Raw genomic sequence first — 12,742 nt, 5'->3', positions numbered from 1 at the left:
AAAACTGAATGAGAGGGACTCCAGAGCAAATAAAGTGTCCAACAGAGTGAGCTCCAGAATATAGAACAGCAGGGCATTTTAAAAAGCAGGAAATGATATAAATGCGTGAAGATGACCTAATATAAAGTAAATTGCCTTTTCTTGGCAAAATACTTTGACGCCAAAAAACAAAAAAATCAATTGAAATAATTCAGATACTGCAGTCTCCCATAAAAGCACTAAATCTGTCAAAGTTCTGTGAATGCTCGCAGCAGCTTGTACTCAAACGAAACATCACCTGTAGATGAATCCTAGTGACTCCTGGAAGGTCCTTTAAATGCCATCTCTGTGCACACAAATTTACAAAAAATAGGCCAGGCACAGTGGCTCACACCTGTAATCCCAGCACTTTGGGAGGCTGAGGCCAGTGGATCACCTGAGGTCAGGAATTTGAGACCAGCCTGGCCAACATGGTGAAACCCCATCTCTACTAAAAAAAAAAAAAAAAAAGCAAAAAAGAAAGAATACAAATTATCCAGGAGCACTGACCGGTGCCTGTAATCCCAGCTACTCAGGAGGCTGAGGCAGGAGAATCACTTGAACCTGGGAGGCGGAGGTTGCAGTGAGCCAAGATCGTGCCACTGCACTCAAGCCTGGGCAATAGAGTGAGACTAGGTCTCAAAAAAAAAAAATTACAAAACAATAAACTCTTTTCATCCTTGAATCACCTGTTTGCTGCCCGGCTTATATTTATACTTGCTGTTTTTAAACATTATGAATATACGATCTCTGATATGATGTGATTCATAAAATTTGGGCAGCAATGGCTGCCTTTTAGGAGAAGGACAGGCATCTGGGGGACAAGCACGGTGGCAGGGCGACTAGACAAGCATTACCTAGTCAGGGCTTAAAACATTTAAGTGAGGCTGAGATTCCACCTTATCAATCCACAAATATGTCTCTAAGAACATTTTAGGATCGATCGCATGTCGCCTTTTCTGCAAAACATGCCCTGACTGCTCCCAGATGGGGCCCAGTCATTCCGGTTCCCAGCACAGAAATCTCCCGTAGAACCAACCAGGGTGCTTGTACTTGTGAGTTTCCCTGCCTATCTCCTCACTTTTTAGCTCCATGAGAACAGAAACAACAGATTTCACTCAAAATCCTTCACCTCAAGTAATGTGCCTGGCATTGTTGGTGCTTAATAGACATTTTTTAAATAAGTTCAGTGAAATATTCTTCACCATTCAATGATTTTTAAATGTTCCAAGGGATGTATTCATTAGTTTTCCTTGTCTTGTGTATTGGTACTCCTTAAAAGCTCTGTTTAGAAAAAGGAAAAAAAAAATCTAAAGCTCAAAAATGTTTAGTTGTAAGCTCTGTGAGGGCAGGAATTTTGTATTTTATTAACTTCTGCATCCCAAGCATACTTTGGCTGTGCCTAATACATAGGTGCTCAATAAATGTGCTGAATCGGCCGGGCATGGTGGCTCATGCCTGTTATCCCAGCACTTTTGGAGGCCGAGGAGGGCATATCACCTGAGTTCAGGAGTTCGAGACCAGCCTGGCCAACATGGTGAAGTCCCATCTCTACTAAAAATACAAAACTTAGCCAGGCATGGTGGAGTGTGCCTGTAATCCCAACTACATAGCCTGGGCAACAAGAGAGAGATTCCGTCTCAAAAAAAAAAGAAAAAAAATTGTGCTGAATAAATGAAGAGACTTGGCTATGAAGTATTCCACACACTAAACAGAATCCAGTTCCTTTCTTCATTGAGTGTTTAAATGTTATATTTATTTTCACAGGGGAATTTACCATTTTAACCACTTTTAAAGTCCAGAGGCATTAAGTACATTCACACTGTTGTGCATCTATCATCACCTTTCTCTTAGGTTTTTCACTTTAAACCCTGATCTGCACATCACATTTCAAGCCATTCGAAAGAGGAAAAGTTCATTTTTATTACATGATTGTATAGTGGTAAGAAATTAGCTATTCCTATTGCAAACTAGCACCCGGGATGATCTCTTTAGAAATTGCTTTCTGTCTGTCTCTCTCTCTCTCCCTCCCTCCCTCCTTCCCTCTCTCTTTCTCTTCCCACCCCCCATCAACTTTCACCTTGCCCATCTTTTCACCCTCCTTCAACCATGTACCTATTATCTACTTTTTGTCACCTAGATCTAACTTTCTCATCAAATGTAAAAGTGTAAAAGAGCTTGGAGTTTATAGAATCGAAACACATTATTTTACATATGAGAAAATAAGTCGTATAAAAGAAGGTATGAATTCTCTCAGAAACAGCAATCAAGACATTAGGATGATTTTTCCATCTATTCATCCACCAAGTCACACCCTTCCTCCTCTCTCTGTGTATCATTTGGGGGTAGTAAGTTATGAACATATCTGCATCTAAATAAACGCCGGTGATTCTGACATCTAACATCTAGATGTGTGCGTGTGGGGGGTGCGTGTTTGTGTATGATGGGTCACACTAACCCAGAGTGTGGTTCGCATTCTGCCTGAAGGCCTAGGATTACTTACTAATAGCAAAGAGGGGGAAATGTTTTTAACCAACAATGCAAAGTGGAATATACAGTATTGATCCTCTAATTGATCCTTACTGACCCTACAGTAAAAGAATAAATAAACTGACCTCTTCAGAAAAAAAAAGGCTCTAGACTTTGTTGACTCAATAAAAAGAGCTCACTCCTGCATTCCCTGACTAGTTGATTCCTGATCCAATTGACGCAGGTAAGACCTCCTGAGGAAACACCTGATACCACTGCACATGACAATGAACTTGGGAAACCATGAGCTGGAGTGTAAGCTCCCTTAAGACAAGAACCAACCATGCCTTTTTGTTCTCCCTCCACACCTAGCAAAGAGCTCTGCACACAGCAGGTTCTCAAAACCACATCTCTTTACTCCATCCATTCATTTGCCCGGTGAGTCACAGGTTTTCTTCTCGAACCATTGACTTTCACTGGTTAGTTGAGTTTTAGGATAATTGAGGAGAAGAGGTGGGACTATGAGTGTGTTTATTTATTAATACAGGCATACACATGGCATATATGCAAGGAGGTGCACATCATGTATACAAGACTACGGATGTTTGCATGTGTTTCTTTGAAGGTGAGTATGTCTTAAGTTTTTTAATCAATCGGCAAACAGTTTTTCAGAACCTACTAAGTACAGGACCCCAAGCGTGTTTCAGAAATTAAACAGTTCCTGCCCTCTAGGAATGAAATAAAGAGTGCAGAAAGAAACAGCCTGTGGAGGCCCCTCGGCTAATGAAACCTCCTGAACTCCAGTCTATATTAGGTTTGCCACCTCTTTTCCCTGCAGCATCCAAAGGCTCCTTGTGTTATAAAATTAAAACTAATGGAACTACAGCCACATGTCACTGAACGACAGGGATAGGTTCTGAGAAATGCATCGTTAGGCGATTTTGTCATCATGCAGACATCAGAGTGTACTTCCACAACCTGGATGGTGTAGCCTAGTACACACCAAGGTGATGTGGCTTAGCCTATTGCTCTGAGGCTATAAACCTGAACAGCATGTTACTGTACTGAATACTGTAGGCAATTATAACACAATGGTAAGTACTCGTGTTTCTAAACATAAGAAAGATGCAGTCGAAATGCAGTAGAGAAGACAAAAAATGGTACACCTGGGGAGACTCTTACCACGAATGGAGCTTGGAAAACTGGAAGTTGCTTTGGGTGAGTCAGTGAGTGAGAGGTGAGTGGTGAGTGACAGTGAAGGCCTAGGACACTACTGTACACTACTGTAGACCTTATAAATGTTGTGCACTTAGGCTACACCAAATGTATACAAAATATCTTTCTTTTTCCAACAATTACCTCAGCTCACTGTAGATTTTTTACTTTATATGCTTTTTAATTCTTTTAACTTTACAACTGTATGAAATATTTTCTTTCTGTTTTTTTTTTCTTTTTTTGAGATGGAGTTTCACTACTGTTGCCCAGGCTGGAGTGCAAAGGTACGATCTCAGCTCACTACAACTTCTGCCTCCCAAGTTCAAGCAATTCTCCTGTCTCAGCCTCCTGAGTAGCTGGGATTACAGGCATGTGCCACCATGCCCAGTTAATTTTTTGTATTTTTAGTAGAGACAGGGTTTCACCATGTTGGCCAGGCTGGTTTCGAACTCCTGACCTCAGGTAATCCACCTGCCTCAGCCTCCCAAAGTGTTGGGATTACAGGCATGAGCCACCATGCCCAGCCTCCTTCTTTATAGCCTTATCCTATAAGCTTTTTTCTGTTTATAAAATTTTTTATTTTTCAACTTGTGAAACATTTTTGTTAAAAACTAAGACACACACACACATTAACCTAGGCCTGCATAGGGTTGGGATCATCAGTCTCGCTGTCTTCCACCTCCACATCTTGTCCCACTGGAAGGTCTTCAGGGGCAATGGCATACATGGAGATGTCATTTCCTATGATAACAATGCCTTCTTCTGGAATCCCCCCTGAAGGACCTGCCTGGGGCTGTTTTACTGTTAACTTTTTTTATAAGCAGAAGGAGTACACTCTAAAATAATGATTAAAAGTATATCATAGTAAATACATAAACCAGTAACAGTCATTTTACTATCAAGTATTACATACTGTACATAATTGTGCTAGACTTCTATACCACCAGCAGTGCAGTACGTTTGTTTACACCAGCATCAACACAAACACAGGAGTAATGGGTTGTTGCACTGTGACTTCTATGATATCACTAGGCCATAAGAATTTTTCAGCTCCATGATAACCTTATGAGACCACTGCCATATGTGCAGTCTGTCTTTGACCAAAATGTTATGGGGCACATGACTGCATTTCATTTTTGGTTTGCTTGTCATTCTTCCCCTTTGCATTTCCTAAGGGAAGACCTTCATGGTACCCACTACCCTGTGCTATATTACACATGATTCATATATTCGATATTATTTTTACTCTACGAGTATTTTTTTTCAGATGGAGTCTCGCTGTGTCACCCAGGCTGGAGTACAGAGGCACGATCTCGGCTCACTGAAACCTCCACTTCCCGGATTCAAGCCATTCTCCTGCCTCAGCCTCCCGAGTAGCTGGGTTTACAGGCACGAGCCCCCAAGCCCAGCTAATTTTTATATGTTTTGTAGACACAGGGTTTCACCACATTGACCAGGATGGTCTCGATCTCTTGACCTCATGATCTGCCCACCTCGGCCTCCCAAAATGCTGGGGTTACAGGCATGAGCCACCATGCCTGGCCATGAGTATTTATTTATTGTCCATCTCTCCCCTCTGGAATGTAAGCTTCTCCATGTGGCCCAACACTGGACCTGATGTACAGCCCACAGGCCCTCAATAAATACTTGTTGAATGAATGAATGTGTCCTTCATGTCTATAACTTCATCATCTACCACAGCGAGCAAAGTAAATACACAAAAGTTATATGACAAAATGTGTATGCACTTTGGTCAGTGAGCTTCAAAACAGGGTGTGTGAGCCACTCTAATTACTTCCATTTAGAATTGAGATTCCAAGAGTATTATTTCCTTTTTCCTCTCAATTTGTGGAATCAATATCCCAGTTTCTTCTCCACCTCACTCCTGCCCCAATAGATTCTAAGATGATGGTAGAGTGTGGTAGGTGTGTTCCCACACCTGGAGCCAGAATTCGAACTCTGACACCTTCGTTTCCTAACTCACTGTGAGACTTCGTGAGTTATCTGACCTTTATGTGCCTCAGTTCCCTCAACTTTAGGATGAGAATTTAAAATAATACTAATACTTTCAAGGGTTATTATGAACAATAAGTTAGCTAATACATGTAAAACTTTTAGGAGAGACCTGGCATCAAGGTTGGCTATAATTATTATTAATCTCTTTCCCACCCCATCAATTTTGCAAGTGATGTTTAATGGAGATGGAGAGGACAGGGGGGAAGAAGTGAGAAGCTTGTGAGAATTCTGTGAGTTGATGATGGGAAATTAAAATACAGATTTACTATAACTGACCATGAACTAAAGCCTTCTGCCCAATATATTCAAGTAGCAAAGTTTCTTAAAGTGTAGAATGATATACTTAAATTTAAACCCAAGTTATCATGGAATTATATTCATCTGAAACAAAGTATGTGCTTGGTTCTTTTAGAGGCTATAGGCGCTATGTGGCGCTGTCCAATAGAATTTTCTCTGACGGCAGTAATGTTCACTGTAATCTGCACTGTCCCACACAATAGCCAGTAGGCACATATAGCTATTGGACATGTGAAATGTGGCCAATACAACTAAAGAAATAATTTTTTTGTTTGTTTTTTGAGATGGAGTCTCACTTTGTCACCGAGGCTGGAGTGCAATGGCACGATATCGGATCACTGCAACTTCCACTCCTGCCTCAGCCTCCCAAGTAGCTAGGATCACAGGCACATACCACCAGGTCCAGCTAATTTTTGTGTTTTTAGTAGAGATGGAGTTTTGCCGTGTTGGCCAGGCTGGTCTCGAACTCCTGACCTCAAGTGATCCACTTGCCTCGGCCTCCCAAAGTGCTGGGATTACAGGCGTAAGCCACTGTGCCCAGTCTATTTTATTTAACTTTGGTTATTGTTCACTTAAACAGCCACATGTGGGTAGTGGCTCCCCAGCTGGGCAGCATAGCTATAGGGGATTTGATATACAAGTTCCCTGACTTGGTCCATGCCTGCTCTCCAGCTCCTGGTCTGCTCCTTCTCCTTGCCCCAGAAATCAACACTCACAAGGCCAAACTGCTGTTCCACACCTCTATGGTTGTGCATATTCTGGCCCATTGACTGAAATAGCCTTCCTCCACATCCACCTCCAAACCTTATCAAACATCTTGTTCAGATTTCATTTCCTCAAGACAACTTTCCCTAACCTCCTCCCGCCTACCTCCCGCTACTGCCAACACAATCTACCATCACTTCCTCTGTGTTTCTCTGCATCTGTTTCTATTGCTGCTCTCATCATCCTGTAGTTGTAACCTATTTTCTGTGACACTAACATACTATGAAAATTTTAAGGACCAGGTCTTATGCGTTTCTTCATCCTAGTGATGTGTGCCCATCACACAATACATGTGCAGTAAATATTTGCTGATACCATTATTAATTTTTAAATATGTGAATGTTTTCTTAAAATTATTTTTGGAGTATTGACAACCACTTTGTGATTATGGGAACTATTTAAGTCAAAGTCTTTTATAAGGCCAATTTTCAAATAATAAAACGTTCTTAGAGTATCAGTTGAAGTTCTTATTTCAAACCATATCAATATAACATTTTAGTACAAACCAAATAATATAATTGATCCCTTAGAGTTCCCTAGAACAAAATCCTACCTATAGCTCCTCCTCCTAAGGGTCTGGAAGTCTCTTGGATTTCAGAAACTGATCTTGTCACTGATCTGTCCCCAGTGCCTGCCGTCACTTAGTAGGGAGACATGAATGAGATTTAAAAGCAAGAAGACAAAAGGACCTGATTTAAGACTTGTCATGGACACCATCAAATGGGAATTCAGGGTAATCCACCCTTGCTGTACCCTATATCCAATCTTACCCTCAAGAAGGAAATAATTGAAACCTTATCCATCACAAAAAATAATGTCCATAAGTGATGTGTGTCTGCTTAGTGACATGTTAGCCAAAAAAGAATTGTCTGTTTTCCTTATTCTTTGGCAAAGCTCAAGAAATCGTCCTTTCATAGATTATGTAGCATGTGTTGCAATATTAACCTGGTCTGACAGCCACACTGGTTCATATTTTCCCATCATGATTTTCTAATTTTTTACTTAAATTCTCACACAAGTGTTTCTTTAATTAGAATAAGCTCATGATGGATACATTTCTGTGAATCTAATTTGTATGAAATATTTCCCAAATACCAAGCATCTGGTGAATGTATTTTACAAATGATTGTCTTTCCTGACCTCCAGGAACTTACAGTTTAATAATGCAAACAAATGAATACACAGTGATGAGAAATGCATACGTGTGGGTACAGCATAGCAGAAGGTCCTTGAGGAGAGTGGCCGATTTCAGAATGACTGTAAATCCAAATGACTTTACCTTCAAATCAAACATAGATTTGACGTTCATTTTCTTATTAATTATGTGGTTTTATGTTGAAATGCACAAACGGCACTTTCTAATGTAATTAACATCGATTTAACAAATAACTAAGTTCTTTAGATCATTTAGATAAGTCTCGATTTTTCCTATATATTAACAGATTTTAAAGTCTTTTTTCTGGTTTTCCTTTTCCCTTGCCCAATACATGTCTTCCAGAATTTTAATCAAAGTAGATATTTCAAAGAAGACAAAGGTCTGAGATCTCTTTGGCAGTTTCTAATGAATAATGTGAGATAAACATCTTTTTCTAAAATGTCTTATTTAAATATAGTGATATCAATTTATCTTTTAACTTCCTTATAAAATCTGCCCATCTAAGAGGAACACTGATTAAGTGTAAAAATTATGTTCTATATGTTATTGGAATTTGCTTGTGAATTCTACTAATATAACATGCACTTATTTCCAAAAAGTGTCTATTGCTGCTCAGAAAAGGAAGATCTGGTTTTCAAAGAGTGTGTTTTGAGGTTAAAAATGAAGATAGTGACCCTAACTCTCTCAAGATTTGTAAGGCTGGCATGCCATCTATCTCAATAATACCTAACAAGAATGTCAAATGGACAGAAACAGCCATGGTAAGCGGGTGCTTGCCGCTGACAGTGATTGCTGTATTTTGGGTGATGGGGAACACCATTTCCATTAGTTCAAGTGAAATACAATGCCCTGCCAACTCTAGGTATCAGTGTATTCAATAACCCTGCTGTGCCATGTCCATTTTCTGTTGCTGCAATTAAAAATCAGTCGATACAAAGTCAAAATGTTGTACATTCTTCCCCTATCCCTTTCCCTGTCACTGTGTTTCCAGCTTCACCGGAAGAACATGTCACTATGGCAACCAATCCCTCCGGTGCACAGACCAAGTCAACCTTTCTAGTCAGACTGCCAAGCAGAGCAACAGGGAATCAAAGCTCTGAATGGAACCGCCAGAAACCATGAATTCCATCCCCCTTTCTCTAAGTGGGGTTAACCAACACAAGAAGGGATACCTCTCTTGTTCTAGAAGGCATTCAAGGAAGGAAAAGTAAGAACATCCTTCAACAAATTCTCCCAGTGTTTGCTGTTCATTATTAACATGAATTCTCCCTTACATTTCAGCTAACTTCCTCTCATTTCAACTTTAAAGAAAGCAGAAAATCATGGATAAAATAACACTTTATAAATCTGAGAATCTGAACACTGTTATAAAGTCACTCATTGTCAAATAGTATCTTTGTCACCTTGACATCACCATTTAATAGTTAAAGAGAATGAAACACAAGGGGGAAAAACCGGACTCATAAAATCTGCACATCTTCCTGGGATGTAACTACCATAGAAGAGAACATATTCCTTTCTTCAAAGCAGTATTAATACACATTCAAACAATATTCCAGTGGGTTGACAACAGGATGGTTCCCAAAGTATAAATCATACAAGGTTTACAAATTCCATCAGATAAGCAGAATTTTTTAAGTAATGTAATCATATTAAAGTATCAAATAAATTTGTATCATTGGCAAATGCAGCTTGTTTTCTGTTTTGGTTATACACTTTGGGAATTTTTATATACATTTTCTGAAAATCTCATTTTTTTTCTCTGACATGCCCACTTTGGTGTTACTCAAAGAACTATTTTTTTGTTGTTGTTTTTACTTATTAGCTCTTGTTGATATTCAATGCACACAAGAAAGTCACTACTGTCAACCACTGTTTCAGAAGGAGACATGAAGAATTGTGATATGATGCTGCTGGTCAGCTGGCGTCGAGCTGCTTACAGGACAGGGGCTGTGATTTATTGATGTTTATATGACCAACGCCTACACCATACCTGGTATAGCATAGCGCTCAGCAAACGTTTCTGGTATGAATAAGGCCTTCTCTGTGAAATGTTTCCCCCAATTTCCCTTGATTAAATCAGTTCAACAAAAAGTATTGGGAGCCTGTCTACCCCTGACACATGACTCCTACAGGGCTTCCTTTAAGAGCACAAACACCGTTCGAGATTCCCTTCTTCTCAGAGTCTGATGAAGCATTATCCTGGATAAGAACCCTGGACCATGAGGTTCCACTCGAATCCCGACAGAGACGCGCGAAAGGAGAGGCGGGGGAGAGAGTTAAGCCTGAACCAAGCTTCATTAGCAGCTATTGGGAGGCAAGTTCCGGCCCCGAGGCTCAGCCAGGCCTGGATAACCCGACCGCCTGGAACCCAGAGACCTGATAGCCTGTGGCCTGGGGAGGAAACGCGAGGGGCTGCGGGGCCTAGAGGCTCCGGGCTCTCCGCAGCGCCACGCCTAGCGCCCGGCGCTTACCTTTCCGAATGAGGGCGGCGATCTCGGGGTCGAAGCCCTGCCGGTGGCACTTCCTCCAGAGACCCATGTTGGTGGAGTTGTACTGCCGGCTGCACTCGTCCGCGGGGCTCATGGCAAACAGCTGCCGGCGATTCCGCGCCCGGAGGAGTTTGCCCTCCCAGCGGTCCAGGCGCGAGCGGCTCGCCCGGAGCGGCAAGTTGTTGTTATTGTTGTAAATGAAGCCGGGGTCGACCCGGCGGGTGTTGAAGGCCTTGCACCTGTCCCTGTGCTTCCTGGCGTCCGTCTCGTACCAGTGGTCCGAGCAGATAGCCACGGCCAGCATGCCGAGGGCGCAGAGCGCTAGCGAGAGGCCGGTGTAGAGCAATAATCTTCCGGCAGCCATGCCTCCGCTTGGCGGCTACACCATGGGCATGATCCGCCGCAGCCTCGCCTTCCCTCGCCGCACCCGGAACAAAGCGGCGGGCGGCCGAGCTGGGGAGGGGGGCAGGAGAGGGACTCGCTCCGCGGCGCCCCTCGGCCCCGCCTACCGGAGCGCGGCCCGGGGACTGTGGGGATGGGGGCGGGCGGCCTAAAAAGTTCTGATCCGGAGAGGCTCCCGCTGGCTCCTGGGCATCCTCTGGGTCAGGTGCAGCCTCTGGCGGCGGCGAACCCAGTGCAGCCGCCTCCCGCCCCCTCCCCGCCCCGCAGGAAGCGACTGCCCCGAAGCGGCTGCCTCAGCCCCCAGCCCGGTTTCGGGCGCCGCTGCCCTCGGGCCGGAAACTAAATGCCAAGTGTCCTCGGCTGCGGTGGGGCTTGCGGGGATTTCTTTGTGCAGGATGGTGACGGGACAGAACTCGCCTGTCTCTCTAAAGGAGACGGGGGGTGCTGTCAGGAGGCGCCACCCGACCACCGGGTGAAGCGGAACGCCCCCGATGCGTCCGGCGGGCGAAATAAACCTCCAGGTGCTGGGGCCAGCTTCTCCGAGTCCCACCTGGGTATCCGGCTCAGAGACTCTCTCCCTCCCCGTCTGCAAGCAAAGACCTGGGGCGCGCACCCAGAAATGTTCTTCCTCTCTGGGTCGGGTCCTTTTAAAATCTCCGTTCTCTGGTCACCAGCAGGTCGGTTGCTCCTTCTGACCCGCGTGCTTCGCTCAGAGGCGCACTCCCAGCGGACGCACGGTCTCGGCCGACCTTTCCCCGCGAGCTCCCCGGTGCCCTGCCTCTGGCATCACCATTCAGGTGGCCCCTCGGGCCGACAGCGCGGTCACCCGGGCGGCGTTACCGGACAAGTCCCGGCCTGGGGTCTGCGGAGACTGGGCGGCTGCTGGCCGACGCGAGGGGCGGGCTGCGCGGCGGAGGGCGCAACGGGCAGCGCTCGCGGCGCGCGGCGCTGGGGACTCGGCGCACCGCGCCTTCAACACCATGGACAGGTCACGCCGTCGCGGCGCGCTGCCGGCCCAGCAGCCAGCCCCCGAGCGTCACGCAGCTCTTCCCAGCACCGTCTTCTGCCTGGAGTGTACACCCGGCCACCTCTGGACCCGGCTCTCCCGCGACGCCTCCGCCTCACCTCATCTGGCACCCGGGAGCCCCGGGAGCCTGCCGCCCAGGTGCAAAGAAAATGCCGCAGGCACCGAGGAAACCCCGGTCCCGGCCTCTCCAAACAATCCGCCCCTTTCTCCAGCCACCTGAGCCCCTGGCACTCTGGCACCTCGTCTGCTCTGCCCAGCTGGGCTCAGCCGCTCTCAGATTGCACCATTTTCTTCTCAGCCCACCCCAGCGCCGAGATGCCGGCTCACTCGGCAGCGTGCAGAGAATCCTGTCCCGGCCTCCGAGTCCCACGATCCGGCTGCTGGCGCGCGGTGGTAGCCGAGATGAATGGGGAGAGGGTGGGGGAGGGAGGCTGGGTTACTCGGCTTCCCCTCGTCGCCTCCTCCTCTAGTCGCGGAGGCTCCGAGGCGTGGCAGGCTCGGCTGGTGCCCGGGAGGCGCGAGAACCCAAGCTGCGCCCAGGGACTAGGGAAATCGCATCGCCCGGGTGCGGGCGCCGGAGGCAGCCGCTGCCGCGCTCTCTCGTCGGGCGCGGGTAGCTGCAGCCTTGGCTAAAACCCACAGACGAGAACACCGAGCGCGCAGCCAAAAGCTAGTGATGTCATCCGTGCAACGTGAGCCTCATCTCTTATTTTTCTAGCCTCCTTAAAGATAAACTGCACCATTTCCCAGGCACGAAATGTCTAAGTCTTATTCTTTGACCAGGCAAGTCAATGGTGTCTAGATAGGTATGTGCCCAACCACATCCATATTTATGCACATATACATATATGTGGTATGTAGCATGTTTACATGCATTATTATAAA

At 45.2% G+C, this 12,742-nt stretch overlaps 1 protein-coding gene across 1 annotated transcript in view; it reads right to left on the bottom strand.

The window, feature by feature from the left end:
- The window catches only part of TMEM178B (transmembrane protein 178B), a 407,053-nt gene extending 396,188 nt beyond the window's left edge, over positions 1 to 10,865 (bottom strand). Inside the window, exon 1 of the mRNA XM_017891080.1 lies at positions 10,411 to 10,865. Within this exon, the coding sequence (XP_017746569.1) occupies positions 10,411 to 10,792 (382 nt within the window). The 5' untranslated portion in view covers positions 10,793 to 10,865. The remainder of the gene's footprint in view (positions 1 to 10,410) is intronic.
- Positions 10,866 to 12,742: the final 1,877 nt, after the last annotated feature.

Source organism: Rhinopithecus bieti, unplaced genomic scaffold, assembly GCF_001698545.2.
Source record: "Rhinopithecus bieti isolate Rb0 unplaced genomic scaffold, ASM169854v2 scaffold_20175, whole genome shotgun sequence".
NCBI lineage: Eukaryota > Metazoa > Chordata > Mammalia > Primates > Cercopithecidae > Rhinopithecus > Rhinopithecus bieti.
Note: the sequence above shows the minus strand (reverse complement) of the source record. Positions and strands in the feature narration are given on the sequence as shown.